Raw genomic sequence first — 26,881 nt, forward strand, 5'->3', positions numbered from 1 at the left:
TTAAACTTTAAAAGATGCTAGCAAACAACAGTACAGCCTTCTCAAATTTGAGATCATTGGTCTTTAAATGAATGTGGCCTGGTCCATACACATGGGAACAACCAGAAAGCAGTCAAAGCATAACTGAAAATAATTGGAAATAATTTCTTACTTTAGTTAAGAGACATGAAGGGGCTATTACAATTTTAAAGTTGAACTGTATTAACAGCTTAATGCACAAAACAAGGGCAGATACAGTAACAATGCCATGGAAATGACTACAGAAAGAAACACTGCCTACTAAACAACACACTTTATGCTAAAGAACTTGAATATCAATCCTGCCTTCTAAAATTTATTAATCAGATACTTCCTTCCTTGTGCAAATCCTTCACAGAATACATTTGTCAGATCTTTGCCAGTTTCAATAGCACCCTCAGCTCACTACAACTGATGGCTGAAGAATACAGAGGCTGAAGGTGCAGCCTGGGATGTTAACCAAAATACAAGATACAGTGACCTCAAGAAAGCCCACTGGCAGAACTGAAAAGTGTGAAAGTTTCCTACACTCAGAAGACTGAAGTTTTACTTTCTTTCTTTTGTCAGACAAGGCTGATGGTCACCATCCACATTACATACGGATGCCCATTTTCACGTGCTTGCACAAAGTGGCTCCAGAGCAACTTGCTGCTTCCCCTGCTTCATCAGTGGTTCAAGTACTGAACTCTGCACTGAAACAGCAGGGAAAGCCTTTGCACATGCTCATGATCCCTGTAACAGCACTGCCAAAATGGATTAGCAGGAAACATCACACTTTAACTGACTGCTGTGTAAATATTACCCTGCAAGGCTCCATAGCTGCCTCAAAAGCTATCAAGGATGACACAAGAGGATGATTTGTTCTTCTTTGGGTATTTCCTTTAGCATTGCCATGCTGAACTCTTCCAGTTCATGCCTCCACAAATGTCACACTCATGTAATTAGAACCCATGGTTAGATAATACTGGGCACTGTCACAAGCCATGTGCTTTATACATCAGTGTCAACCGACAGGTTCTTATCAGGGACCCAGGGTTAAGTGTCACTTGACATGGGCAGTGGAAATAAATGCCTTGAATGAAGACAACTAAGGAAATTTCAAAATGGATAGACTGGAATGTTTAAAAAAGGAAATTAAGACCATAAAGACCATTTATTTACGCACATGAATGTGTACATAGCTTTGAAGTGACAGAAAATAGGATTCTGAGCCACAGTAATAAAGATACACTTAGTTGCTTTCCTGAGATGAATTTCTAAAGAGTACATTATTACTGTAGGGCCTCCGTGAAAGAATAATATTAGTTGGAAAAATAAGTTCATATATTTTTTTTATTTTCACTATTACCCAAAACCACCATTATAACTGCTGGTTAGTAAAGGGGACCAAGTGCTAAGTAGTTAGCAGCATTTGTCAAAAGTACACCAGGACAAAGAAATACAAAGAAACCTCTTCTTTCGTTACTACATCAATTACTAAACTCCTAATTTCTACTGACAGCCCAAACAAAGCTCAGTCCACCCTTTAGGAGAGAAAACAAGCTTTGAATTTCATTATCAATAGGTTAACACCAGTGTATGTGCCAAGGAGAGCTCCCCTCACTAGACTTGTATAATGTATTTGCTCTGAATTGGAGTGGGACCTACTTAGTGGCACAGTTTTATTTACAGTGTCTCTAATGAGCTGCTTCTGCAGTGTCAGTGTAAAGCAGAGCTAGAAAGTCGCAAGACAACCAAACTTTCAACATTATTGCAACTTGATGTAGAGAAGTTCTGCTAATTCATCTTAAAAGAAACAGTGATCAATGTAATCTAGAAAATTTAACTGGCAATCAAGAGCTACAGCTACATCTTCATTTACTTCCATTTTCATTACTAAGTCTCCTTATATACTGACTGCAAAAAAATCTAAAAAGCCACTCAGACTATTCAGAAATTAATATCATCTTGCTAAAACTCATGTTTACCACTACCAGCTTCGATGCCGCATAGATTTAGGACTAAAATGTAGACATTCTTAATAAAAGGCGATAAAATGGAATGGGAAAGCTTTTGGGTTGAGATAGAGAGAAAATATTTACCAATTACTGTCATAGGCAAGAGAGATTCAATTTGGAGAAAACATTTTTAATTCCCAATTAAAAGAATTTAAAAGGGCACATAGTGGGACAAGCGCTGATCTGCTCTCTCTGATCAGCAGGAAAAGCATGAAGCTGAGTCAAGGAAGGTTTAGGTTGGATATTGGGAAAAGATTCTTCACTCAGATGGTGGTTGGGCACTGAAACGGGCTCCCCCAGGGAGTGGTGACAGCACCAAACCTCACAAGAGTTCAAGAAGCGTTTGGACAAAAGCTCTCAGGCATGTGGTGGCATTGTTGGGGCTGTTTTGTGCAGGGATGAGAGCTGGACGTGAGTTGATCCCTGTGGATTCCTTCCAACTCAGGACAATCTATGATTCTATGAAATGGCATTTGTATCTGTCTACATACGAAGGTGCTGATGATACCACTAGCTGGGTATGTGTTACCCAAGTGGAGATCAGAAACTGTTTTGAAACAAAGCTGAGAAAACCAAAGAGGCTACAGCAGAGGACAACACTAAAGGAAAGAAGCAGCTGGGCCACCTCCACCACAGCTGCCTCCCCTGCCAGCCTAAGGAAGAGCAGCTAAGGCCTCTCAGCATGGTTGGTGCAGGTGGGTTTATTCCCAAATGTGTCCTCTAGCCATCTTTGAGGATTGCCCTGATTCCTATAGAATCACAGACCTGTTAAGATTGATCTGGGGATCATCAGGTCCAACCTCCCTACTCAAGGAGGGCCACCACCTTGAGCTGACGGCTTCTGAGTATCTCCAGGGGTGAAGACTCCAGAGCCTTTCTGGACAACCTCTGCCAGCATTCAAATACGAACATTATATGCAACTGAAATCTCTATGAGAGATACTTTTCAGTCTTTTAAATCAATCTCTGATATATGATTATATAAATATGTTTTTCCATCCAGTCACACGTGCTCAGCATATCCTGGTTCAATCTTAAACTAGTACTTGAGCATAATTTGCTCAATGAATGCATGAGGCAGTAATCTCTGATAGCAAAAGGCATTTAAATTCAAATGCTTAGTATTTCACCTGCTGATACTATTCATTATGTCCCTCATCTTCTAGAGTAACTTTGACTATTCAGAATATTGCTTTTATCATATTTTCAAATAAAATGTTAAAAGGTTTTCAAGATTAGCTGATTATTAGGACATTAGTGAAGCTATTTGAACATATATCTTCAGTTTTTATTAGACAATCAAAACAATAGCAATAGAAACAGCTATATGTAAATCTTACAAGTACTGTAAGTGTATATGACTAGAATTAGTGGTACAGATTTACTCTTACTTCTCCTTGAACATAAGGATCTTTTCCTCTATATTCTAAAAGCAGAATTGCTATGGAGAAGAGAACAAGATTCAGAGTAACAAATGGCATGAATTCCTAATTGAGTATGCTTCATCCATGGAAACTGTAAAATGGAACACACATGGACAGACTTGCACATAAACACACATATGTGCAAACAAGTTGGTGTGTGGACAAGTTTACTCTTATCTGAACACTGCAACTTCACGTGTTGAATATTCTAAACTTACAAAATCAATGTTACTTTAATAAAAAGAACCATTCACAGAAATTATCAGACAATCTACTTTTTAAAACTATAAACAAAAATCACGGAAGCAACACAGGTAACTATTTATCTCTGTGCTTTGAATGGACAAAGAAAGGTTTTATCACTTCAGTGAAGTAATCTGCAAACAATTACTATGAGCACAAAAGAATACACACATTTAACAACCAGTGTTTAGGAAGACTAGGGTCTTAAAATTGCTTGTGGAAAAGATCCTTTGACAGCAATAGCATCTGAAGGATAACTAAACAATGCTTCAAAGTATGAGAACAAGCTTTCAATTCCAGATTAACAAACTACAGCTGAATCAAAAACTATTTCTATTCCTATGGTATATATAGAATCTATAAAGTTTCTGCTTCCCAGAATTTTGCATTGATGAGTTGAAGAGCAGCAACAAGCAGACATGCTACATTAATTTCCAGTGAAGAAGAAAGATAGGATAATTATTTCTGTATGTTCATGCACAGTGTCTCTGCAAGCTTTCCAACCTACAACGTGGGAAGCAGCAACAATGCAGAGTCCCAAATTAGCAGCAACAGGAGTGGTGTCACATGAGTAGCCATGACACAAGCACCATCAACCCTAAAAGAAAAGTCCTGTTGTCAGTCTTGCAGTCTGTGTCCAGAAAATAGACAGCTATATGCAGAATAAAGTTACTAAATATTTCATGTAAAATATCCTAATTTATTCCTGGTTTTTAAAACTATTCTACATTACTTTACAGCACTTCCATGGCTTTCTCTGTAGCAGCCCCATGCCCAGGAACCATCACCCCTCTGATCCAGAGTGCTCCCATCACCAGCAGAACACCTCTCCTTCTCTTCCACATCTCTGTGGCTTCAGCTGTGTCCTGCCATGTCTGACCAGACTCAGCCACTTGCTCCTGGCTTTCTCAGCCATCAGGCCCTCCTACACGCAAAAGAAAGGCTACAGGGCTAGCTGAAGCTGGCACTCAAACTTCGCCTGTCGCTCTCTGTAACCCAAGCAAAGACTTCACTTGCTCAAAGAGAATTATGAGAGTCAAACCCAGCATTAACAGCACTGAAGCCGTTTTGAAATTCTCTGTCATGAGCCAACATAAGAAATAGCAAGGAAGCCAAGAAGGAATAGCTCTGCCTCTGCACCACAAGTTCCAGGCATCTACTGCTGCAAGTTAATCAGTCTAACATCTCAGGTATTTACACTAATTTCCAGCAGCCACTTGGGAAGAGTGTATGCATATACCCTTTTAACTCCACAGTTTTAAAGAAAAAAGTTTAATAGTAACCAATTCCTAAACTAAAACCCACACCAAATTACTTAGGGTAAATAAATGGCTGAATGTCTTCCAAACCAGCCAGGGAATTTTTTCTGTTAATTAAATCCTGAGGACAAATTTCCAGAGATACACTACTTCTTTTGAATGTCTTCCAAACCAGCCAGGTTTAATTAAATCCTGAGGACAAATTTCCAGAGATACACTACTTCTTACCTTCAGCCACATCCAATAACATCATTTCAAGTTTAATAGCTCCAGCCTCACTATCTATTGGAGTCAATCCTCAGCCTCACCTAGGAGTTTCACATACTGCTCTTATAATTACTTCTTTAGGCCCATCTAATAAATCACCCTTCTTTCCAACATCTTAGCTGCTTCACTGTTACACACAGAGTTGCTCTTCAAGAGTTTCCTGCCACAAAACTCACCCACTATTTCAATTCCTTTCACCCCAACTCTTGCCTCTCCAGTCCACTCATCCTGGCATTTTTTCAGTTCTCATTTCCAATCTCTCTGCCCACTCAGAGACTCTTAAGTTCCATGCTAAGACACAAATGCTGTCCTCTTTTCTTTAGTCCTTTTCCTTTTATTCTCTAGGCATGCAAAGTCGGCAAACATTTCAAGACTCCAGCTAGTTTCCTTCTTTACTGATCTTATCCTATGGAAAGGAAAGCAAAGCAAAACTAAACATGCAGGTGTGAGTGTGTGTGTGAGTGAGATGGCAAATGATTAACCTTCTAGGCATTAACCGCAGATCAGGGTGAGATGGGGCCAGAGATCAAAATATCGCTGAAATTTTTAGTCCCGGTCATGACAACAAGCACTTAGTGCTTTTCTCCATGAGCAGGGTACATACAACACATCCTGATAAATCATTCCAACTGCCTTGGGTATTGAGAGTGCTAGAAATATGAGCTGGTTTTAGTGCAGTGACCAACTGGGTTGGTTCACCCAATGAAGCTTCATACACACATGATCTCTTCTCTTAAAATTCCCTAATGTGCTTTTATCTGGAATTTCACGCAAGACTGCCACTTCCTCTGTAATTAAAGTGCTCAGAAAGGCTGCCAGCCCTGAGGCAGCCAGCTCAAGCCTAATCCATGCACCAGACTCCATATTTTAAACAGACCTAAATGGAACACTCCTACTGGTTTTCTCTCAACTTTTCTTCTGCACATGGGGAAGGCAGAAGCCTATGAGAGCAGAAATAAGGCTGCAAGGTCAAACACATCCTCCTCACTGCCTTTCAAGTACTTGATTTTATAGCACAAATGTCTGGATGCAGCAAGAAAACCAAACCAAAACTTGGGCCTTGCCAAGAATATTCTGTTTACCACATCAGGTTTTCTAAAGCCTGTCTTGTGTAATTGTAGAGGATATCCAGCTTTTTATACTATAAAACCTCAGAGTAAACAGGGCCGGACTTATAGTCTCTACTAAGCTGCTTCCCTGTCGACTTTAAGCACAACAAGCATTTCTACTTCTCCATAGGCAGAGTATTTTATTCACAGTCAACAAAGTCCACTTCATCATGTCACCACTAGCCTGTTCACACATTTACTCTCCTTGAATTGAAACTCATCTGCCTCTTTCTCTACAGCATCACCAGAAGCAATTGACAGTTTTTGGGTTGGGGTGTTGGTGGTCTTTTACATTTTTTTTGCTTATGTGCTTCCACTTTTACATTAAATTTCTGCATGAATAAGGTTAAATATTCAAGCAGTGAGACAGAATAATACCTAATCAAGCTAACAGGGTATTTTTTTTCTCTAAGCAATATATTATGTGTAAAGGACAGGGACTATTGTCCTCCCAGAAAGGGGGTGGAGGGGAAGGGGAAAAAGCAGCCAGAAGTAATTTTAAAATAATAATAAAAATCTCCTCGTTTAGGCATGATACAACATTTTATCCACCCACTTCCCTCTTTAAGGGTGTGATAGGTTAATCTGGTTTTTAGCAGGGATGAAGAAAAAACCACAGAGGCTGCTTCTGGAAGAGCAGCTCCTCAAAAGTTCTACTCTGTCCAGCAGAGCCAATCCCTAAAGGCTCTGATGAATGACATCTTGGTTGGCCCAATTAGAGTAGTAAGCAACACCTCTGTGATGACATATTTAAGAAGGAAAAAAAGCCATGCCACTGCTCTTTCTTCCTGCCCTCTGAGGGGTGGTGAGGGGGCCGTCAGGCTCCTTCCTGGCAGGGCAGCCAGGGTCCTTCCCAAGGGAGCTGGGGTCCTTTCCAGCGTGAGTGCTGGGATCATGCCACCAAGGAGGGGCCATCCTGGCAGCACGAGCAACCACATGGCCGAGACCACAGGTCTGGAAGCGGCCATGTGGCTGAGATCCGCGCAGCCATGGCAGCGCCACGCGGCCGCTACTGTTTCAACATGGCTCACAACTTTATTTGCTCTTTTTTTGCCGCTTTTAACTAGCCATGCTGCAGATAGAAGGGCAAAAGCGGCGGCAGCAGCCTTTCTCCTTTCGGCACCCTGCATGAAGAGAGGTGCTGAGTAAAGCCCCAGCAGCACGGCAGCCAGCACAGCTCGCACAGTGCCGGCGGGACCATGTCACCAGCAGCGAGAGGCATGGCGAACAATTCCCCAGGATCAACTTTTCAGTTCTGCAGAACTCTACAAAAATTTTTCAATTGATAGAACTTGAGAACAAACGAATCTACAGATACCAGTTCTCTCCTGAGTCAGAGAAAATGAAAAGGTGAAGACACGTGAGGAGAACAACATGGCGACACCAAGGTCAGTGCAAAAGACAGAGGGGGAAGAGGAGGTGCTCTGAGCATCAGAGCTGAAATTCTTCTGCAAGCTGTGGTGAGGACTATAATACAACAAACTGTTTCCCTGTAATTCATGAAGTGCATGGGAGGATGCAGAATTCAGTTACAGCCCACGAGAAAAAGGTGCTCACTCTGGAGCGGGTGGATGTTAAGAAGCTGTGATGTGATGAGAGGCTTGAACAGAGAGAGAGAGAAAGAACCCTTGCTTCCAGAGATAGAGGAAGAGGGCCTTTGCTTTTATACTCAAACAGCTCATCCTTAAAAGACTGTACCCCATGAATAAAATGGCCCAGGAGAAAACAGTTGTGGGAAGACTGCTTTGCCCATGGGAGGAACCCACATTGCAGCTGGTTTGGGCAGGACTGCTACTCATGAAAATCAGAGATGGAAAACCACATTGAAAAAGTTCACAGAGAACTGTGTCCCATGGGAAACAGCCCAAGGCATAGCAAAAGAGACTCCTCTCCCAAAGAGAACTGAAGAAAGATTTTTCTTTTTTTTTAGAAGAAGTATACAAGAAGCATCCCCCAGGGCAATTATGCTGTTTAACACTCACTACACACTCTTTTTTTGTAAAATACACTTTTCTTTTTTTTTTTCAGAATGGAAAACATGCATTAAAAAATTCCTCTCTGTTGGTGCACTACCGCATGAGACCCACCCACTTTGGTTTATCTTCCAGCAGTGAGAACAGGCCCACAGTTCACCTTTGCACTTCCTCAGCAAACCCCACTACTCACAGGCTCCAAGCTGTGCACAGAGCACAGAAGATGTTAGGGGCCAAAGTTTTTGGGTCATTTTTTACACTTACAGGTAAGAAACACTGCTGTAGAGCTGGCTATTGAACTTTGTACACATAAGGAAGGAGAAGGTTCTGACAGAAGCTCTCAACAACAAACTCACATAAGCATCAAGTCTCCACGTGTAAGAAGTTACCAGTCACCAGGCATCTTTGCACTTACCAGAAGCAGCTCAGAAGCCTGTAAATCTAAGAACATCCTCTCTTTGTGCTCCATTCCCCACCAAAAAAGAAGCTGAACATTTTGTTGCCAGCTTTCCTCCTCCAGCAGTATGCTCCCACACAGATGGCAAAACGTTTTTTGAGACTTGGTACTGCATGCTCCACTGAAGTCAACAGAAACCCTGTGATGCCTTAGGATTTAGCTTTTATATTTTTCAGATCCTGTACTGCTTTAGTGTATAACTCTAAGACTCCATAGACTATCAGCTACTGTTCTCCCATTATAGTCAGACAAAACAATTTCTCTCTAGACCTGAAACTCAAGGACATGTTACTGTTTCAGGCCCCGAAAAATGTCAACAACAGTGAATTTGGGGAGGGGGGCACAAACTTGGAGTTAATTACTTCATTACCCGAAGCTGTAACGGAGGATTAACCCCCGATATATATAAATGGACCAAACTTTAATCTGTATGAAAAACTTGTGACCATCTTCGCTCTTGGGTGTAGCTTCTCAGAGGCTTCTGACTGCCCAAGGTGTACCTATTGAAAGCCTTTAATAAATACCTGCTTTTATTCTCTTTTTCTTGTCTGGTCTCTGTTCTAGGTAGCCACACTAAGGCATCACCTGTCATCAATTTCTCTAACAGAAAGATTCAATCCAACTCCAAGAAAACCTGAAATATGAAAAATTTAATTTGTTTTCTCCTTCCACAAAAGGCCAGTCCCAAAAGGATTAGGATGCCTGCCAAATGGAGAAACCACTTCAAATTGCTCCCAGTGACTCAGCTGACCACAGTGATGTCAATCCCTACAGAAAAACACTCTTGGGGTGCAATGAAGCCCAATCATATCTCACAAAATGTCAACACCAATATATTTAAGACCTTATTCTCAGAAAAGCAATATTAATTTCCAACTGCTCAAAAGCACCCTGAGCAAATCAGAATAAACTCAAATCCAAGTAAATTATGAATATTCTGAGATGTGTTGATCCTGAATTTCAAAGGACAGAGTAAGGACTGTAACCCTGCATCTGCTTTCCAATATAAACCACTGCAAAGCCGCAACATGCCCATGAACATGTCCCTCTGCACCCTGCATCTTGCCAGCAGATATCCCAGCCTACCCACAGAATCATCAAGATAGTCAGTTCCCCAAAATCCACACAGAACTTTAATATTAAAAGTTATGATAATTTATTGCGTGTGTCTTTTTTTACTTTTGTTTCACAGTAAGGCTGGCAAACAACACATTTAAATTAATATGATCTTTGGTACCCTTTCTTCAACAAGAATTAAGTTCACTGAATTGGACTGAAGTAAAGATAAATATATCAAATATGACCATTCAAATCAAGGACTTCTGGGCTGAAAGGATTTAGAAATTGCTGAAAAAACCAAACAAGAAATCCTTAACATTCCATACTGCTTTGGCTCATCCTGGGAGACAAATTACTTCTTGCCTCTCAGAACTGCACCTACACTTCTCTTGAAACATTCAGAAACAAAGAGGAAACAAAAGCAGATCAAAGTTTTAAATGTTCTCATCTTCAGGATTATGTTTTGATGCAATCTTTTACTGTGCTCGGTGGCTTAGCAGTTCCTGTTGTTTAGTGGGGTGACTGAAATAAGCTTTACTTTAGCACTCATGAAAATTAAACATTAAACTAGAATGAAGTTCCTTCTCCAAAGATTAATCTAAGCAGCAAAGTCAATGTAAGAATTGCACAGATTTCTCTTTTTAATTTCCAGCACAGTGCAAGAACTTTGTCGCCAGTCTATTGCTGAAGCCTAGTGAAAAATACCAGACTGACCTTCTGACAGTCTGACATCCCTTAAACCAGAAATTGTATGACACAGATACCCAACATGATAAATTATTTTGCAAATATCAAATCCATTTGTGCTATGAAAAAGGCACTATTTTAGTTTGCCAAACAGCAACAAAGAATCCTTCTCTTAGAAACCAGCATGCGATACTGATGCTCCTCCTGTAACTCCAGCTGCAAAACCCTGCCAGAAACCAAAGCTACAGCAAAATGAGCAGCAATTGGGATTCTGCATTTGAGATGGAGGGTCCATATGCTTTTTCTCCAAATCTTCATGGCAGGTTGTGGAATCTGTGGAGCTGTTCAGCAACTGACCCAAAAAAATTAAATTTCAGATAAGATAATCACTACAAGGATAGTGAATTACATAAATTTTCTCAGTCTTTCATTCATCTTCCAATTCTCCTCTGTCGTTCCTCTGTCATCATTCTGCCTAAAAATACCAAGCTTTTCCACATTTTTTTTATTTTCACCTGCCTTTTCTTTCATTTTCTGCACAGACTCTGGTATTTTTGAATACATTTGCTCTCCATTTATGTTTTCTGCTGCTACAATGAAATTGCAGACCCACATTTTCATCTCTGATGAACATGTGGCGTACTCTTCATTACAGACCTGATTTGACATCTGTCTTTTTGACCTAATAATATTGGAACTTTTTCTGCTTTCAAATTGCTCATGTTGTCTTTTTCTATTGCCTGAGAAAGCTTGCTAGCAAAATTCAAAGATTAACAGCATGTGTTCTTCTGAAAACACATAGAACCAAGTGGCATGTGGTGCTTTTAGAAATATTTAAAAAGCTTCTCTTCACAGGATGTTCAAAGACCATAGCAAAGCCACCCTCTGGTCAGCTGTCATGAGAAGACGTCCTGCCCTCACACCTCCTCCAACATTACCACTCCAGCTCATCTGAGAAAAGGGTCAAAGAGGGAACGCCCTTTTTCTGTTTGCTGGGGTTTGCTTTGTGCCATTTCAGCTCCCTAAACTTCTTGCTGCGAGATCAGACATCTGCTAAAATTTAGCAGAGAAGAAATTAGGAGAAAGTATGTAAGAAAACTGTTTCTTCAACAGCGTGTACTACTTTGCTCAATACTTGCGCCAAACCACTGTGTAGCATCTCTCCTGCTAAGACACTTTAAAAAAATCAGCGTGCAAAATCTGGCTGAAAAATCTCAGATCTGGCTACAGATCCTAAGCTACAACAGCTCATACAAGCTGATCCTAAGCTACAACGAACATACAAGCTGAAAGTCTGCAAAAGCAGGATTGTTTAGGAATTTCAAGCCTGACTGAATATGGGAGACTCCTCAGTCCTCTATGTTGCTCCAAACCAGAGCAATGTCTCGGTTAAAGGAACAAAATTGCTAGGAACACATCATACTCAAGGGTGGCTCCAATCCAAGTGGCTCCAAAATATTAGAAGACATCTTCCAGACTTAAGCAAGTAATTGTCTGTTAGCATATCCACAGATGTGCTGTCAGCAATAGCTTAAAATTAGTTTCTATGACAATCACGTCTAAAATACTAAAAAATATACACATATTAACTTACATGTTATTACAAGTTTAGCTTTAATAAGACTAGTCTAATAAAATCCTCTTAGATACCTTATGTAGAATCATAAATGCAATTCCTGCTTCTTAGATAAAACCTTAAAACCTTTTTTTTTTTTTTTTTTTTTTTTTTTTTTTTGCTGTCCAATGGAGTGTACAGACTGGTCAAATTGTGTGGGAACTTGGAAAAGCAACATTACAGGAAATACTCATCAAAATCATTTTTTTTTGAAGTTTGTAATTGGCTCAAACAATGAAAGAAAAAATAAACCTAAAGGCTCTTTAGAGTGCCTTAAAACCTCAGAACCTGAATTTACAAGGAAGTCATTTATTGACCACAACTCTGGCAGAGATGTCTTCCCAGACCAAGTGGAAACAAGTAATGAAGGGACAAATCAGATGTTTTATAAATGTCTAATTATTGCCGTTCTTCAAGAAAACTTGCGACTAAGGATAAGAATTTAAAAAATAAATTGCATTGGCTTGGACACATTGTGTGGTTTCTTCCTGCAGCTGGAATGGGACATCTTGAATATCATTACATTCCCATGGGATTAGTACTTTTCTAACCTACAGTGACACTTATAAGAAAGAAACTATGCTGGTAAAACAAACATTACATTGGATAATATTTCCTCACATCCAGATGAACAGCATTCATGTTTCAATATTCATGTCTGGGCAGAAGAAAAAAAAATTAAACATGGTATTGTCATTACTGTACAAATAAGTGTTCTTATTTTCTGTTCATATGTGCACCAGCTATTGGCACTCACAAAATACAAAGTTGATGTTTAAGAGATACTGTGATGCATCTTCTACACACTACAGCGTCTTTCTAGTAGAAGCTCCTGTCTCAGCTCAAGAGAAGGAAGAGTTTCCCCTTCCATACAAGGATTCATAACAATTTAGAACAGTCTTAAGGACTTAAATCCAACGTTGGTTTTGGTTTCAACACTAAGCCAGATGCCAGGCACCCACAAAAGCCTCACTCACTCACTCATTCCCCTTGGCTGCTGGACAGAGGGGAGAAAATTTAACAAAGGGTTCATGGGTTGAGATAAGGTCTGGGGGAGAGAGATCACTCATTAAATACCATTATGGGCAAAACAGGCTCAGCTTTGAGATAAAAGGTGAATTTATTACTAATGAAATCAGAGCAGGATAATGAGAAGTAAAATAAGCCCTTAAAAACACCTTCCCCCCTACCCCTCCCTCCTTCCACACAGAAGGCAGGGAATGGTGGTTGTGGTCAACTCATCACCCATGGCTTTTCACACTGCTCTGGGAGAGGAGTTGTTCCCATGCTGGACCATGGAGTCCCTCCTATGGGAGAGGTCTCCGCTAACTTCTCCAGTGTGAGTCCATCTCACCAACAACAGCTCTCTGTGAACTGTTGCAACCTGAGTCCATCCCATGGAAACAGTTCTCCCAAAACTGCTACAGTGTGGGTCACTCTTCCACGGGGTACAGTCCTTCAAGGACAGGCTGCTCCAGCACGGGAACAGAGCCCCTCTCTCCAAGGGTCTCCCATAGGTTCACAGCCTCCTCCCAGGCATCCACCCACTCCAGTGGGGGCTTCTCCACATGGGAACAGGACCCCTCTCTCCAAGGGTCTCCCATAGGTTCACAGCCTCCTCCCAGGCATCCACCCACTCCAGTGGGGGCTTCTCCACAGTCTGCATCGGATCTCTATATCTCTGTGGATCTCCAAGGGGAGACAGCTGTATCACTATGGTCCTCACCCCAGCCTGCAAAGGAATCTCAGCTCCAGCACCTGGAGCACCTCCTCCTCATCCTTCTCCACAGACCTTGGTGTCTGTAGAGTTGTTTGTCTCACATATTCTCACTCTGCTCTTCTCTGACTGGAATTAAAACTGTGCTACAATCTTTGTTTTGCTTTCTTCTTAAATAAGTTATAACAGAAGCATTATCACCAGCATCACCTGGAGTCATCAGGGTTTGGCTCTGCCAGACACGGTAGAAGCTTCTCACAGCTTCTCACAGAAGCCATCTCTGTGCCCCATCCACTACCAAAAACCAGGCCACGCAAAACCAATACAATGCCTTAAGAGCTCTAAAAAAATAATCTAAAAAGCAAAAATTTTCACCTTTCAAACTTTTCTGTTAGTAATTTGAAGTAACATCCCTCCAGTGAAAATCTTGTCCCACTCAAGTAAGAAAAAAAAAAAAATTAACAGCTAAAATTCTGATTAAACCATTAAAAACATGCTGTATACTTATAAGGGGAAAAGGTGGATAAAACTATTAATAATTGGACAGATATTCTGAAACCTTTTCATGATTATAATTAATCCACAACTATCTAGAACAATTTGTCATAAGGAACACACATCTATAAAAAGAGATTAACAGAGGGATTTTTTATTAGCCAGAGGGATACAGTATTTGGAAGATTAAAGCAGGCACTCAGTACAGTGCTACATAATCATTTTAATTGGATAAAAGTTAACTGGATGATAATGCTGATGTATGAATTAGAAATTAGAAAGTAGTAGTCTTAAACTTCTTGGGAAAAAAAGGAATGTCCCAGAAATCAAGAAATACTTCCCCCATGCAACCTGGGTCCATTGCCCTGCTATGAATTCAAGCAAACGTACTTCCTGACAGCTTCAAAGCTATGGAAGGAGAGAAACTGTGTTTCCTTTTTTTACGTTTGCCTGCAGAACCAGCAACAAACTTCGTGAGTAATGACCTTTTCCTTGCCAAGAGACCTCTGAATATGAATCCATTTCATGATCCAATCACTGCTCCTACTACAAGTTTCAGACACTGGTATCAGGAATTGCCTGGCTTGGAAAGTACCTTAAAGATCATCTTGTTGCAACCTCACTGGCCTTGGACACAGCCAGGGTTGGGACAGTCACAGTTTCTCTGGGCAACCTGTGCCAGTGCCTCATCACCCTCACATGTCTAATATAAATTTACTCTGTCGGTTTGGAGCCACTCCTCTTATCCTATTACTACATGCTGTTGCAAATAGCTTCTCTATCCTCTTTAAAAAGGCTGAAACATAACAGCTGTATATTTATAATAGATTTTTCTTTACTTAGGGTAACCATCACACTTTATGCCTGTTACATCTTAGGCTTATTATTTATTAAAGGAACAGCTGCTACCAGTCCATCTCAGAGTTACAGAGTGGAAGATTGGGAGATGTGTGTGTAAAGAAAATTGTAGACCATATATGCTGAGAACTCTGTATGCAAGACAGAAAAAAGAATGTGAAATGCAGCAGTAAATGTCAGCTGTGTTGTCCCCACCAGGATACCAGAGATATGGGGAAGGCAATGTCTCTACAGACCACATCCAACACTACACAGCCCTCTCAGAAGTCCTGGGCCAGGAGCTGGCTCAGTTGAGCTTTGCTCCCTTGGCTGGGCATGCTGAGCATCTAAGGCTGGTCCTTCTGTAACCTGAAGGAGCAAACCACAAGCACAGAACACAGATTGCTGACAATAATGAAGAGCTTTTTCTCAAGCATGTCCTAAATGGTTGTCTGCCAGCTCAGCCATGAACCAAACAAGGTAAGACAGCTTCTCTGCATACAGCCATTGCATTCGTGTCTTTTGGAAGACAAAATAAACTACCATACTCTTGGCACAAACATTATGCTGATGGAACCCATTGATTAATCTTGTCCATCATATGTGTTAAATAAAAAATTAATCTACAGGAAAATGCAGCATTGCAGTTTCATTAAATGCTGCAGTACATGTTTACCTAAATATTTATTTATGCAGACAATCCTTATTCCTTTTCATCCTTTCTCCTCCCTCAGCCTCAAAGCAGAAGCACTCTTCGAAAAAGTCCTTATTTTTTAATTTCATTTCTTTTTGAGACATGCAAAAAAATCACTGCAGGGAAAAACAAGAGGGAAGATTTTTTTATAATCAGCAAAAGAAAGACAAGAATCATCTTTCAACATATGCTCCAAGTTTTATTAGTCATTTGATTTGAAATATATTTCCATGGTAGACTACAGTCGGGGCTAAAAATCCCAGCCTTCTTTCTCAAGCAGGTGAGTATACTAAGGTTTAACTGCAAGATAAATATACCATCAGTAGTAATCCTCTATTTCCAAGCAAATCAAATTTAAGCATGGGCAGAAAGAGTAAACTGGTTCAACCTTTGCTGCAGATGAAAAGCTAAATAAAACCTAAGACCTCAATAATCAATGCAAAGAGTGCTAAGATACCATTCAGTCAAACTTTTAAGCATGACTGTACACATCTCAGAATATACCAACACCCATTTCTGTTGAAAATGTCATTTGTTTTTAAGGACATTCTGTGCTGCCAAAAATCTGTATGTTTCCCCTTTCATTAAATGGATCATTTTCTTCAGAGCAAAATTTATGGCATTTTAGACTGCTAAATTTCAAGTAGTGCAGGTTTAAAATTAATTTTCCCCTTCAATACCGTGGCTATTCGCTTTGAGAAACTAGAAAGGGCACATTATGCAGCCTAGATAAAAGCAACAATTTCTATTACAATGTAAATTATAAGGTGGAGAGAAACCATTATCAAAGCAGTAAGATCATTGTGTCTCAAATTTTCAGAAAAAATGAGGCCAAACAATTTTTCTCTTTTCAAAACCCTTGTCATCCCTGGCAGTTTAACAAACTCTTTAGCACTGTTCAGAAGACAGGAGCTGACTGACCTGCAAAAGCACCTTCCTATGACAATAACGTGTAGATGGGGGCAACCCAACTCCTCCCATAAAGCAACAAAAGGGAAATCCAGGAACAGAGGTATCCACCTGCTTTGGGACACCAGCTAACCACCCATAAGGCGCCATCAGGAAGAAACTTGCTCCAGGGGTAGTTATCAAGTATTTGGGTGGTATGACAGGGTTTTCCCAAAATTCCTCTGAAACAGCTGGTGCTGCAGTGTCAACAGCAGGACTCACTGACCAGTGGCTTGATCTAAGTGTCATCTAGATCACTCAGCATCTTAAGGATTTTGGCACACAGAGCTATAAACCATCTAAATTTACATCAGTGTCCCACTGTTCTAGCATCTGCAGCCCTTGCACTTGACAGCTGTTTGCAGATCAGGCCCATGCAGTTTTACTTCCCAGTAACAGGTACAATCCATACAGCAGTACGCTAGCTAGTCTGACATTAAAAAAAACCACTAATAAATGGTACTTAGCTATACAGCATTTCATTCCATACAACAAAGTTTCATTTTGCGGTATTTAAAAAACAAACAAGAGAAGTCACCAGCTTACACTGAACACAAGAAAATGTGGATATGCTTCCAGTACCACTTCCTGTAAGTTCAGTGTTAAACTGAAGTCAAGGAAGCTGGAAGGCAGCATTCAAGTATCTTCCATGTCCTTTTAAAAAAAGCTTCCATGTCCTTTCAAAAAAAGCTATCTACTGTCTGAGCTTTGCTATATTTAAACTGTGTGATGCGTTGTCCAAATATGAACTCTGATAGATGCACTGAGCTCCCACTCAAAAAAAGTAAAGCAAAACCAAGCAACATTAATCTTTAAAACGTGTAGGTGGCTCTGCTTATTCCTTATTCCTCCCCTTCTGCTCTGCAATGCTCCTCTACTGCTAGTTCCTGCATCAAGACTTCAAAATCCACCTAAGCTGTCAGTGGACCACAAGGAGAAACAATGAGAATCTCAAGGTTCACAGTACATCTCTGCAGAAAAATACAAGTCCTTCTATAGTGTATGCACCTCCTAGCCCTGTGCTCTGCCCACTACTCAGGCATCTAGCCTTGCATTGTCAAGGGAAGCTCTTTTAAAAGAAGAGTTCACAAGGAGGCAGAGGAACACATCTAGTTGTAAGTTTTGATGAGAGATGGTATTTTTTATTTTTTGAAAAATACCTTCAAGAAAGAAATCAGAGCCAGAGAATATGTGAAGTTGTTTTTTTTTTTAATTATTTATAGTGAGCAGAGTTTCCTTATATATTAATTTTGTGTTATTTTAAAGCCAAAGAGCCACAGAGCAGGATCACTCCATTTGCACATTGGGTTTCCACCTAAATGGCTCCTTTTGGTATGTCCCTTCTGGTCTTTCCCAAGCTGGAGGAAGAACAGGGTGCACAGGCTAACTCTACAGATTTTACCACAGGAGTGCACTTCCCCTCACAATGCAGTCATTATCACAATGGCTGGAACAGTGCTCACAAGGGATCTGCAACAAAAACCAGATGGACAGATTTCTCAATAGAAGTACAGGGCGGAAAATCCAAGCCTTCCCTTGCTTGCTGTCACTTCAAGGTTCTGTTTGGATCTGGGTAAAAAAAAAACAGTTCCTCAGCAGATGGTACAAAGAGCTGCTGCTACAGCAGAAGTGAAGAACCAAGAAAGCTGCCACAGAGCCAGGGAACATGAAGGCAGAAGCAGGAAGAGCACCTGTCCACTGGATTAGCAGAGCATTTACACTCAGCCTCTGCCTAGAGCAAGAAGTAAAGCATACAGGAAGAAGCAATCCTTCTTTTGGGGGAAAAATCAGTATTAAAGGAGAGAAAAGAAAGGAGGGAAAAGATCATATTTGGCAAAAGTAATCAAAAAGGAGATTTTTACTTGTGTACTATTCCAACACAAGAGGTACCACATCTCAGCCTTGCTGCTTATTGCTTCCTGCTAATGGGAAAAGGCAAATTTGTCCCATTCCCTGATAGCAAGTACTGTCTTGCAGCCAAGGTAAACAGCAGAAAGTAAGGGAAATACCTGCTGGCAGTGACCCCATTGCTGCCACATGCTCTTGCACCCCAGACCACCTTGTCCCTTCTCCATCAACAAGGGGGTGTGTGGGAAGGACACGGCAGGACAGCAGGACATCAGCAGTTTCCAGAAAACAAACCTAAAGCCTACTGGTGAGCACAGCAAGAAAAGATGGGGGGGTTTTGCCAGATTCCCATGTTCAACACACCACAGCAGAACAGCTCACTTCAAGTTGGTGAAAGCACAGCATACTGCCTCACATAATTAACAGAGATTAACTAAAATCTGAAAAAAGCCCACCCCATTTTTAGGGAGTAGACCTGCCTGCACTTTGCCCCACAACAGGGCAGAACCCCTTAAGCCATTCTTTTAACTGGAACTGGAGATACTCTAAATTGTGAAAATGGATGAAGATGCCAAGAGAGCAAAGATCTGAAAAATAAATTATCTTGCTTTCTAAAGAAATAGTTTCACAGGAACTGGTTCAACATTTAGGAAGCAAAGCAGTTATTGCTATGGAAATACGCAATAGCCCCTTAAAAAAAGAAGTGGCATAGTAAATGTAAGAACTAAGGCAACTTAAAGCATGCCCTTTCTTTCCACTGCAGGAAAGAACATATTTTCTTTTCAAATTGTCAAAGACTAGTACAAGGTTATTGTAGTATCACATCACTAAGACAAAACAAAATTAGATCCACATGTTCTTAGGATATAAACAAGTGGGTAAGAAGTTTCTGCTATCCAATATGAAATCAGTGATTGTGACTTCATCTGTAGAGGAAGCTTTTCTATTAAGAAACACTGAATAGTTCTGTGTGCAGCAGAGGCCATTAGCTCTGGACTGCAAAAGTGTATTTCAGTGTCATGGCAGAACAACAGAAGTCATGCTACAGCTGACCTTTCCAGATCAGCCCAAAAAGCCTAATTTAAAATGCCCAAAAGGGCATTTCAAATAATAAATTGCCATCTGAGCTTTATTCAAAACACTTCATAAGAAAGAAGTCCAATGCACATATACTATACAAAAACTATCCCCCAAGGGTAGAAGAGAGACAAAATTTCCAACAGTCCCAGTGACTCCCTCCGTAACCAATTCCTGAAGCTGTTTTAACAGGGGCTGGGGAGAACCTCTTCAGGAAGGACAAGAAGGCAATGGAGCAAAAGAGGGAAGATTCCCTAGAGACTGAGCTCTCCAGCACATGCCTGCACTTACACTTTTGAAAGAACAACCACTACAGTTATTCCTGAGACAGCACTTACTTCCTGGCAGTACTGAAGAATTCCTTCTTTTGTCCCGATGCAGGTCTTGGTGCCAGAGGGGTCTGATTCCCACTTTCCATTCTGCACATTCATATGCATGTTGAGTTTGCCACAGAACATGGCAATCTGAGGTTCTGCCAGCAGCCCTGCATTTCCATCAGCAGGCACCTGGAAGGAGAAGAAAAGTTTTAATCTCACATTTGACATTTCAGTCCAGCCAAAGCAGCAACAGGTTAAGCAAGTCTTAGACAAACTCCAGACTCATCCACCTATTGTAGCAAAGTCCAAAATATTTTATTCAGGAAGAAATGAGAAATATAAATGGGGTGTTCAGAGAAATCCAGATTACAGTAGTATAATTTTAAAGCTTAACTGTCGCAGCGGGCCTCCGGCCTGGTAATAATCAGCATTGGCTCCATTATTCACAGAAGGCTGATCAATCTCTTTATATTATTATTATTATTATTATTAAGAAACCCATTGCTTTTATAGACAGTTATAATACACCTGGACCTAACTGGTTCACCAATCCAAATACCATCACCATTGGCTAATTAGGAAACCACCCTTTGGTAAACAAAGCTCCATAACACATTCCACATGTTCGCAATAACAGGTACAGCAAATGAAGATAAGAATCGTTTCTCATTCTTTCCTCTGAATTCTCACAGCCTTTTCCAGAAACGCCTGGGAAAGTTATGTGTTGCTCTCTGTGACCATAGAGCTGCTGCCACACTTAACCAAACTGTTTTGTGGCCCAAAATTGTCTTCTTACCAACTTGGGCTAAACACAGAACAACAAACACAGTTGGAGCACAGTTATAGAAGTTTAATTTTCCAATTATAGCTGTTATAATGTGGGGGAGGGGTTTACTAACAACTAAATGAGAAAGTAACAAGTTTTTAGCAAGAGTTTCCTAAAAAACCTCACAGTGTATCCTTTTCCAGGCCCCGAGTTGTTCCTCTCCTTGTTGAGCACACTGGCTCTATTTTATCATGCCTTATGAAGATGGTGGGTTAAAAGCAGCTTCCACCAAAGCTTTTCTTGGATTGAACCTCAAAATGCAGAGGGGCTGGGGAGGTACCAAAATGGCTCAGCTGAAGGTTTAGCTCACAACCAAGAATTACAGATACCATCTCCCCAACAAGGATTAAAACAGCAGGCTCAAGACAGGCGCTTCTCCTCTTGAACCACGGACACTGCCAAGTGTCTGTGACACCAAAACCAGCACTGCTGGGGCACAGGGCCAGACACCAGAGGCACCCTCAGCACAGGTTTAAATCTCTCCCATGGTACCACAGCACTGAAGACAAATCAAGAGCCAACCCATGAAGGTATAAGGTGGAAGGACTGGCTTTTTGTTTTACATCTGAGGAACATGACACAAAGAGAAACCTCCTTTCTTGGTTAGGTACCTCAAGAGACAAGTCTACAGCTCTCCACTGATCCTCACACTCCAAAGGCCAGTCGGTCATATTCAAAGTGCAGCAGAGTATTCATTTTGGTTTAAATATCTATTTTTAACTTTTAATCTCTTAGCTAGAAGGCTTCTCAAGGGGAAACTTTAAAACATTTTAAAAATTCACAAAAAAGAGAAGAAACGGAATTATGGCATCATGGAGATATGCAAACCCAGAATATTAGTTTGCTGAACACAAAAAAGATTTAATGAATTTTATATGCCTACAGTACTAAGAAAAACCTCACAGTCCACACAAAGAAACATTGTGAGAGCGAACATCTAACTATCCATTGGATTTGCATTGAAAGTGAAAATGCCAAAATTAAACCAAGGTTTTGTTTGGGGTTTTTTTAAAGAGAAAAGAGAGAACATTTATTGTCCTGTTTTCATAAAATGTTAACTTGTTACTGCAATTCAGCTCAAAAAAAAAAAAAAGAAAGAAAAACAATGAAAATAAAAAAAGACAGGAACACCTCAGCTGGCCAAGATTTCCCTTTACTATCTCAGTTTCTCTTCTCCTGTGCAACAAGTACGTTCTGTACAATTTAAGAGCCAACTAACACTGTTGTTCCACTGGGTAATTAGAGAATTTTCCAATAACTGGAATGACACCTTGTCTTGGCTTATCTTGATCAGGAAAACTATCACATGCTTACTCCTTCTAATGCCTTCAGAAACTTTGGAGAGCAATCATATGTAACAGATCTACAACAATCTGAAAAATATCCTCCAAGCTAATTATTTTTCTTTATACATGCAACATAACCCTATCAAAATTTAAATAAAAATAGAAGTGAGTCATTCCACAGGTGATGTATGGACGAGAACTCTGTATTCCCAGTCCCCTCCTTCAATTGAGATCTTTAGTAAATTAATAAAGCACACAGTAGTCCCACTGTGGTAGATGTTAGATTTTTTTTTTTTACTCAATATCATAAATCAAAACAAAAGTATTTTGATCATAGAATCAAAGACTCAGGTTGAATGAGACTTTAAGACTGAGTCCAACTGTAAACCTAACACTGCCAAATTTAACCAAAATAAAAGCTAAAATTTAGCTAACGAATTTCAAGGGATCTCTACATGGTGCAAGTTCCTGATAACATAAAATCTCATTAAATATTACACATTTTAAGAAACATCAAACAGTGGTTTGATTACGAAGGGGACTGAACAGTGGTATTTTTGGGAAAGGTGGGGAAATGTAGCATTTTCTGTAAAACACATACACTTACAAAGATTAAAAACTCTAAAAAAAGCAGGACACTAAAACATTAGTAAAACTTACACAGTGATAAGTGATTTGTCCCACACATACTATCATAACATTTTAAACATGTAAATTAATTAATCTCTGGTCACATCAAGGGTATATCTAGCTAAAATATGTGAGCTGGTGATGAATTTTATGCATCACTGAAGTTTTCTTCATAACCAATGGTTTCATTCATTTACATTCATACCATCACAAGAAAAAAATATCAGCATTACAATGCAATTAAATTATCTAGAGCAGCAATCTACACTGATAAGCAGCTTCTATAGAAGGAATGCTCAGTAACATAAAGCTACAGTCCAGTTTGTTACAACAAGGCCTGTAGTGGCTCCTTGACTAATTCTAAAGCTCTTAGGAAGAATCGTCTCCCAAAGAATGACCCATGGGACACAAATTACATTAACTATTTACTTTATTAGTATTCTGCAAAAGCAAAAACTTGCAGCATTATTAATGGAATTGTAATCACATCATATTTTTTCTTATTTGTATATAACTGTGTGTTGTGGTTGTGAGGGTCCCAGGACAAGGGAAGAGATGAATCTGACTCCATATTTCAGAAGGCTGATATATTATATTACTATACTAAACTACAGAGAAAGAGATACATCAGAAGACTAGAAAAGAATGAATAATAAAACTCATGACTCCTCAGAGAGTCCAACATAGCTGGCTTTGATTGGTCACTGAGAAAAACAATTCACATGGAACCAATCAAACATGCACCTGCCACATTGCAAACCAGCAAACACAGAAGAGAATCGGATCATTATTATTTACATTTTTCTCTGAGGCTTCTCAGCTTCCCAGGAGAAGAAATCCTGGCAAAGGGATTTTTCAGAAAATATCACGGTGACAACTGTGAGCTAGCAGCATGGCTTTTTTTCCTGCTTCTTGGCAAATCATTAAATAACAGACCAATTAGCACAGCATCTCAAGGTAACTTCAAATGTTATGCTATATCTAGTTTTCGAAGACCAAGTAAGAACACTACTCATCACTTCCACAAGACGTCTGTAATATGATCTCTGTAAACTACATAAATTTGAAAAATGGCATATATAGGACTCTGAAAAAACTATTGCAATTGATTGTACACTATTTAGATCTCTACATTAGTCTACTATGTCACGAGACATTCAAGCACCAGCCTGATATCTTTTCATGCAGAAAATAAAATTATTGATTTTTACAAGTGTAAGGGTATGAGTTCTGAAAGAAAGGTTCCATGGCTGTGGTAAAGCTCAATGCTCACAACAGGTTCTCTCTTAAAGAATTCCAGCATATCAGAGGCGCATCTTCCTGTTTCAAGACTCATTTTACCTCCAGCTGAGTGCATGTCCTGGTTTAGGGCAAATTTAGGAGAAAACCTCTTAAAGGGGCCCTCCCAGAAAGCAAACCCACATGGCCCTTCCCCACAAACGGTTCGGGAAAAATTTCCTCAGAGAGAAGTGGAGCAAACCTGTTTATTTAACAGGTATAGCACTCCCCAGCACAAAAAATGAACAATACCAAATGGCAACATGGCAACACTCATTCGCCGCTCTGAAGAGATGACAAATTCAGAAAGTCTCTCCTGTGGGTGGTGACTCTGTTATCAATCCCTCTGGCTGGGAAAGGCTGCCCAGAGGAGTTTCCTGGACTCGTTTTCATTCCCTTTCCTTGGAACTGTTCGAACCTGCTCTGGTCTGTGTTCTGCCCCATCCATGCCCAGACCCCACAGTGGAGGAGTGAGAGCAGGCTGATAACAAACTCCGTGCTTCTCCTCCCCACCTTCGCTCTCAGAGCCAGTCTTGAAGGCACAGAATATAATGTGCCTTACACCAAGAACAGAACACCCAACTGGGGGTACAAGCATCATAATGTCACCCTAGGACAGTGCATCTTCCTGCACGATCCTCTCATACATTTCCTTCTTACAAGCAGATAAATGACAACATGCTTAAAACATTGTTTTAAAGAAAACAAATTCAAAATACCTTTCAAGGACAGGCTTTCAGTATTTTGCATACTCTCACAGGTGGGGATATTAGAGAAAAGAAAATCTAGCCAACACTAAAGACTGAAATCAGAAGACAACTCTGTACAATGAAGCCCACTGGGTATGTAACTTCTTTGGATATGGAAAGAAGAGGGACACAATTCAACTGTTTTCTCCTCAGACTGGTCAACTTAGGACGAAACAATGTCAAGTCTTAGCAAGGCCACCTGAATGGCAGCATTTAGTTACTGGAGCCTATCTTTATAATGTAGGTATTTCATAGTATTTGAAACAATGTCAAGTCTTAGCATTTAGTTACTGGAGCCTATCTTTATAATGTAGGTATTTCATAGTATTTTTCTGTTTGTTTTTAGAGAAAACAATCATTACAGGTATTTATTTCATGTCAAAATGTTGAATTACATACAATACAGAAAAAAAAAAGAAATCATGTAAGCATTAGGAGACTAAGATGTAGGGAATCTGTTTCCTTTCCATGCTTAGAGGTAGTAGAGATACCTTTGCTTTCCTGTCTTTCAGATCTGGCAATTTAACACATTTATTTGAGGAGAGATGCATATCCACATGGCATGCTGGATGCCATTTATACCATTTCTGAGATACTCAAAAAGGATTTTGATAGCAGAGTACAGAGGATAGAAAGAAGTTTATCCAATTGCAAAACTATAAGGAAAATCTTATATTAACAAAAAAGTGTGTGGAGTTTTTTAGCTCACTGCCATTCCATCATAATATCAAAAGGCTCCTTCCTGTCAAACACTATTTAAGACAGAAAGCATGGCCCTCTCCCCGCCTCCACTCTCTCTGTCATTGCTTTCTGCAATTACAAAAACAATTAGTATATTTGCTAATTGCACTTCATAATCCCTATTTAATCCCTATCCCAACAAGTGTCGGCTTTTTTCACAGTTCAGGTTATATTCAGAAAACACAGGCTGCAAGGTTTTACCCTCAAGAGGTTTTCCATCAAGGAACCAAAGCAACACCACTTCAGATAGCTCTGCTATTAACTTATAATTAAGAACTACAACATAATATGGAAATAAGCATCAGACCTTCTATGTGCTATTAACCACTGAAACATCAAAAAGCATTCCCCAGAAGCCCCTCAGACAGCTTCTGTGATTTATATTGCTTTATTCTGCAAATACTAACCTGAAGCCACTTTTATAAATATTTAAAGTGTACTTAGTTTGCAATAATTACTTAATTTGCAATTACTTTTAAGGAGAGGACCTCCATAAGTACAACTTGCTCAAGAACAACTGTCTGCCTTAGTTTAGGAGATGACTAAAATAACCCCTCCCTGATTTTAATTTCAATGCTAACAGCAGTTCAAACCTCCAAACAAGAAGTCAGTGACTACAGTTTTAAGGTTTAACAACAGTAAAACTGGTTCAAATAATGTGAACAATTAAGCATATCCAAACATAACACATCACCCTTCCAACACATGGCTGTGCTTCCTCTAAACTTTTATACCATATTCGGGTTGAAATCTGAGGTTTCTCACCAAATAAATCAGCACCGATTTGCATACATAGCCGTTTACTTCCTCTGTGGCAATTAACAAAAGAAAATAAATTCTGTCTTTGAAGTAGGGCCACTCACAACTCTTTTTCCTACAAAGAACAGAGGTAAAAATAGAATGAAATTATAAAAATAGAATAAAAAGATTTTCTGCTTGCCTTACACATTCAGTGAGCAAAACATAATAGAGAGACTTGTTATTCCCAGTGGAAAGACCAGGGTTTTTTTTTCACTGAACTGTCTGGTCTGCTGTACCCTACAAGTGAAGATTGTTGCTCAGTTCTAGAAGTCTGTGGTTCAAACCGAGCAAATGCCATGCAAATACAGGCTTATATCACCAGACACAAATCCGTGGTTTCTTGCCCATCAGTTAACCATCAACTTTGGCAGACTGTAATCTGTTACACTCTGCTCTAGATATCTTACTTAAGCCATAAAGTATTTCTCCTCCTAGCTTTGTTAAGGATTTTCACAGAACATAAATGTTTTAAAGACTGTTTGTATTTAAAAACCTGCACATGTAGATCCACAATGAAAAAATCTCCTTT

The 26,881-nt window shown here is 39.9% G+C and overlaps 1 protein-coding gene across 3 annotated transcripts in view; it reads right to left on the reverse strand.

Annotated features, from left to right (window-relative positions):
• The window catches only part of LOC120500562 (amyloid beta precursor protein), a 186,696-nt gene that overhangs the window by 118,005 nt on the left and 41,810 nt on the right, over positions 1-26,881 (reverse strand). For all 3 annotated transcript variants that reach the window (XM_039705626.1, XM_039705625.1, XM_039705627.1), the window contains exon 2: positions 20,063-20,230. In XM_039705626.1, coding sequence (XP_039561560.1) covers positions 20,063-20,230 — 168 coding nt within the window. The remainder of the gene's footprint in view (positions 1-20,062; positions 20,231-26,881) is intronic.

This window comes from Passer montanus, unplaced genomic scaffold (genome assembly GCF_014805655.1).
Source record: "Passer montanus isolate IOZ18808 unplaced genomic scaffold, ASM1480565v1 scaffold180, whole genome shotgun sequence".
Taxonomy (NCBI): domain Eukaryota; kingdom Metazoa; phylum Chordata; class Aves; order Passeriformes; family Passeridae; genus Passer; species Passer montanus.